Source organism: Calliphora vicina, chromosome 4, assembly GCF_958450345.1.
Source record: "Calliphora vicina chromosome 4, idCalVici1.1, whole genome shotgun sequence".
Taxonomy (NCBI): Eukaryota; Metazoa; Arthropoda; class Insecta; order Diptera; family Calliphoridae; genus Calliphora; species Calliphora vicina.
Genome location: NC_088783.1, coordinates 84320762 through 84324812, shown reverse-complemented (window position 1 = coordinate 84324812; position 4051 = coordinate 84320762). Strand labels below are relative to the sequence as shown.

Here is a 4051-nt window from a genome sequence, read left to right as displayed (position 1 = left end):
CGTACATATGGGCAATTCCATATCATCGTACGTGACATTTGTACGCCTATAGAGTGAAATAGATTTTGCAAAATTAAGATGATCTGAAAAATAATTTGGTCTTTATGTTCCATTCAGAGGGTACTATATTTTAAAATAATAAAAAGTTCTTTCGAAATATTGTTGTCCAAAATATTGAGCGAAATAAGGGTATATCGTACGTGACATAAAACGGAACTCATTTTGAGGTACATGTAGAAATATGTTTTCTTTTAATTTCATACACTAAACGAAATATTTTTCCTTTACAATCCCTTATATTTAAATAGAAACAATCTTTGGATGATTTTATAATAAATAAAATTTAATATCGTTTTCAATAAACAATTTGACAATAGCAAAAAAACAATCAAAGTCAAATTCATTTCTTACCACAAGCTAATTGGGAGCCTAGTTTTCGCCGCAATTTTAGCATAAAACATACCTAAAACATTAAAAAATTAAATATAATCAATTTAAACTATTATTTTTGTCTTTAAAATGTTGTAATATGATCTAAATACTTACACATAGTAACATTTTATTATTTTCTTCTATTCAAATGATCTTGAAAAAAAGTTTCAAGGGTTTTTGTGTTTTCAGTCGTTGTAGTGATTCTCGTGGAATTGCCCATATGTCGTTTTCAAATTTTAATTTAAATTATTTTCTGTTGGAAGACTTGGAAAAAATCGTGTGTGTTTTATTTATTTAATTTATTGGAAGCAAAATATTTTAAAACAAAAATTAATGAAATTCAGTTTTTAGAATACAGAAAATACATGCTCCCTACCTTATATTTATGTAAAATATTCATTAATTAATATTTTGTTTCATTTACTTTTCTCTCGAACACGGCATTTAATCGATTTTTCATTGAAATTTTCCTAAGAAATTTTGTCTCATTCTCCTTATTTTAAAAACATTTCTCACTAATAATTACATGAAACAATTCTGAAATTCCACCAAAGAAGGGTATACCAATACTTTTGTTAAATTGTCTAATTTTTTCTTATAAATAAATTTATTAATTTTATACAGCTTTAAATAAATACTTATGTATGTTTAGTTATGCAGAGCAATGATCATTAGGAAAATTAAAAAGTGAAATTATATTAGTACATTATCACATAAATGACTTGTAAAAATCGCCTTTTTCATAGTTTTTTTTTCATATTCATCTTACAAATTAATACAAAAAACCATTTGCAGATATAATGTTCCAAACCTTGACATTGGAAGCTGACAATTTGAGTATAAATAGTGAGTAGTGAAATTGAAGATGTAACAGTTGATTCAATGCATCGATTTTGTTAATAGTTTAAGAAATAAAATAGTAAATAAATTAATAAATGTTGCTAAAAATGTTGGAAAACGGCCTATTGCTTGGGGTAAGTCAAACGAATTTGTTAAACTTATAATAGAGATACATTTTTTACAATTTTATCTTGCAGGTGTTTATTTTAATTTTAATGTTATGTGAATGCATCACCGAGACTCATGAACATGGATTAAAAGTTCGCAGAAGCATTATTGATCCTTATGGACCGCCACCCTTTGCTCCATTTGGGGCTATACCTCCGTTTGGTGGTTTACCTCCTTTCGGTGGTTTACCTCCATTCGGCGGTGGTCTACCTCCTTTCGGTGGTTTCTTTCCACCATTCCCACCTCCATTTCCCCCACCGCCGTTTCCACCACCATTTGGCGGAGCATTTCCACCGCCTTTAGGACCACCTATACCTTTGCCACCACCGGCTGTTTTACCCTCGCCTTTTCCATCACCATTCCCATTGCCATTTTATCCGCCCGCGCCACCTTTTGGAGCTCCCTTTGGTTATCCATTTGCTCCACCGGCTTATCCATACGCACCGCCTCCACCAGCTCCTGCCCCACCACCACCGCCTCCGCCAGCTCCCGCACCAACGCCAATTATTTTGCCAGCTCACACTGCGGCAACATTAAGTGTCGCATCATTGCTACACGCTTTGATTGCTAAGAAATTTTATCCACCGGTGGTACCGTTTCCCGTACCTAGACCAGTACCATTTCCCGTCACAGTCAAGGTAAAATATATTTTTTTATCCCTTTTATTAACTCTTTTTATTTAAACTAAAATGAAAAAAGTACATATTTTTTTGGTAAACTTGTGTATGTAATTTGAAATGGTCAAGCCCGACCCTACATAATACCCTACACTAAGTAAATGAGAAAAAGCATTTTTCTTTTAAAATATCAATAATTTATATTCATGAGCGATGTTCGAAAGTGGGCCTTATATCGGAGCTATGACTAATTATGGACCGATCGGCTTGAAATACCAACATTTTTAATAGATTTATGCACGTTAAAGTGATTTTCAGAAGCGGGTCTATATGGGAGCTATGACTAATTATGGACCGATCGTAACAAAATTTGGTATATATAAAACTTCTTTTGTATTTGTGTAGATACATACATAAATTAAACATTTATGACCGATAAAGTCCAATTTCGGGAGGACATTTGTATGGGGGCTAGTTGAAATAATAGACCGATTTCAGCCAGTTTAGGCTATATATATATAGGCTTTTCCTTGGGCCGAAAAAATTATATGTACCAAATTTGATCGAAATATCTTCAAAATTGCGACCTTTACTTTGCGCGCAAGGTTTACATGGACGGACGGACATCGCTTAGTCGACTCAGAAAGTGATTCTAGTGATTCTTTAAGGTGGCTGCTAGTATTTTTGGGCTATGGTGGTGTAGGGTATAACAAAAAGTATATGAAATATCTCGGAAACTGCAAAGTATTAAATTATTCTTGGTATTTATGGGAAAATTTATTTTGTTACAGGTACCTGTTCCTGTTCCCGTTGATCGGCCACATCATGTAACCATCTTAAAGCCAGCCAATCATATTGATGAGCCCGTTATCCATGATGAACCTTATCACGAAATGAATAATGAATGGCATTCCTCACCACCAAATGATTGGCATTCCCCACCGCCAAATGATTGGCATCCATCGCCGCCTGATGACATACATTCACATTAAAACCTAAACACTCATTAACAACCGTATTCATATCGAACAGCGTTTTCTTATGGAAATTTACAAATAAAATTTGTTTGTTCCTTATGAATACGGCTGTAAATTTATTAAAGATTAATAGCTTTTAAATATATGTAATTCTTATGTATTTATTACAAATATGTATACGTAAAATAAATTGTTTAACAACAATGTTAATTAATTTTAAATGTATTGAGTGCTTATCGTGGACACATGGCATGTTTGCCGCCATCGATTGGTACGCAAGCACCGGTAATAAAACTAGCATTACTGCTAGCCAAAAATGCTATTGTTTCAGCCACTTCGTACACGTTACCCACTCTGCCCATGGCGTGGGTGTCTTTGCAACGTTCCAGATATTGAGCATATTCCTCCTCGGACATACCACCTCGTTTATGGATATCAGTTACTACCACACCCGGATTGACTGCATTGACTCGCACATTCTTTGGAGCCATTTCTAGGGCAACACATTTTGTAAATTGATCTAGAGCAGCTTTCGAAACACCATAGCTTAATGCTCCAGCAAATGAACGTAGACCGGCTACACTGGACACATTTATTATGCTACCTTGACTTTTTATCAAAAGAGGTCCTGCCAATTTGGTTAGTACGAATACAGCACGCAAGTTTGTGTTTAATATGCGATCAAATTGATCTACATCAATATCAAGAAGACCACCCGCTGCTAATATACCGGCATTGTTGACTAAAACATCTAAGCGTTGAAATTTGCCAATAGTTTCATTGATAATTTTCGCAGCATCTGTGGTAACATCGGCAACAATGGGCAAACAATTAACATTTTTGTTGGCTGCTTTGCATTTTATTTCGGTGGCCTTAAGATTGTCCACATTACGACCCACTATAACTATGTTGGCACCATTTTTAGCAAAAATTTCTGCAGTTGCAGCTCCAATTCCTGAGCTTGCACCAGTTATTAGTACAACTTTGCCCGTTAAATTCATTTTGTAAACTAAATTA

The 4051-nt window shown here is 34.3% G+C and overlaps 2 protein-coding genes across 2 annotated transcripts; one reads left to right on the top strand and one right to left on the bottom strand.

The window, feature by feature from the left end:
• The first annotated feature begins 1379 nt into the window (after window positions 1-1379).
• LOC135958530 (basic proline-rich protein-like) lies at window positions 1380-3049 on the top strand. Its single transcript, XM_065509433.1, has 3 exons — window positions 1380-1406; window positions 1470-2078; window positions 2849-3049. The coding sequence occupies exons 1-3, from the start codon at window positions 1380-1382 to the stop codon at window positions 3047-3049; spliced, it is 837 nt and encodes a 278-aa protein (XP_065365505.1).
• A 136-nt stretch (window positions 3050-3185) lies between these two features.
• On the bottom strand, window positions 3186-4051 carry LOC135957138 (3-oxoacyl-[acyl-carrier-protein] reductase FabG). The gene has a single exon (XM_065507823.1). The coding sequence runs from the start codon at window positions 4033-4035 to the stop codon at window positions 3268-3270; it is 768 nt and encodes a 255-aa protein (XP_065363895.1). The 5' UTR covers window positions 4036-4051; the 3' UTR covers window positions 3186-3267.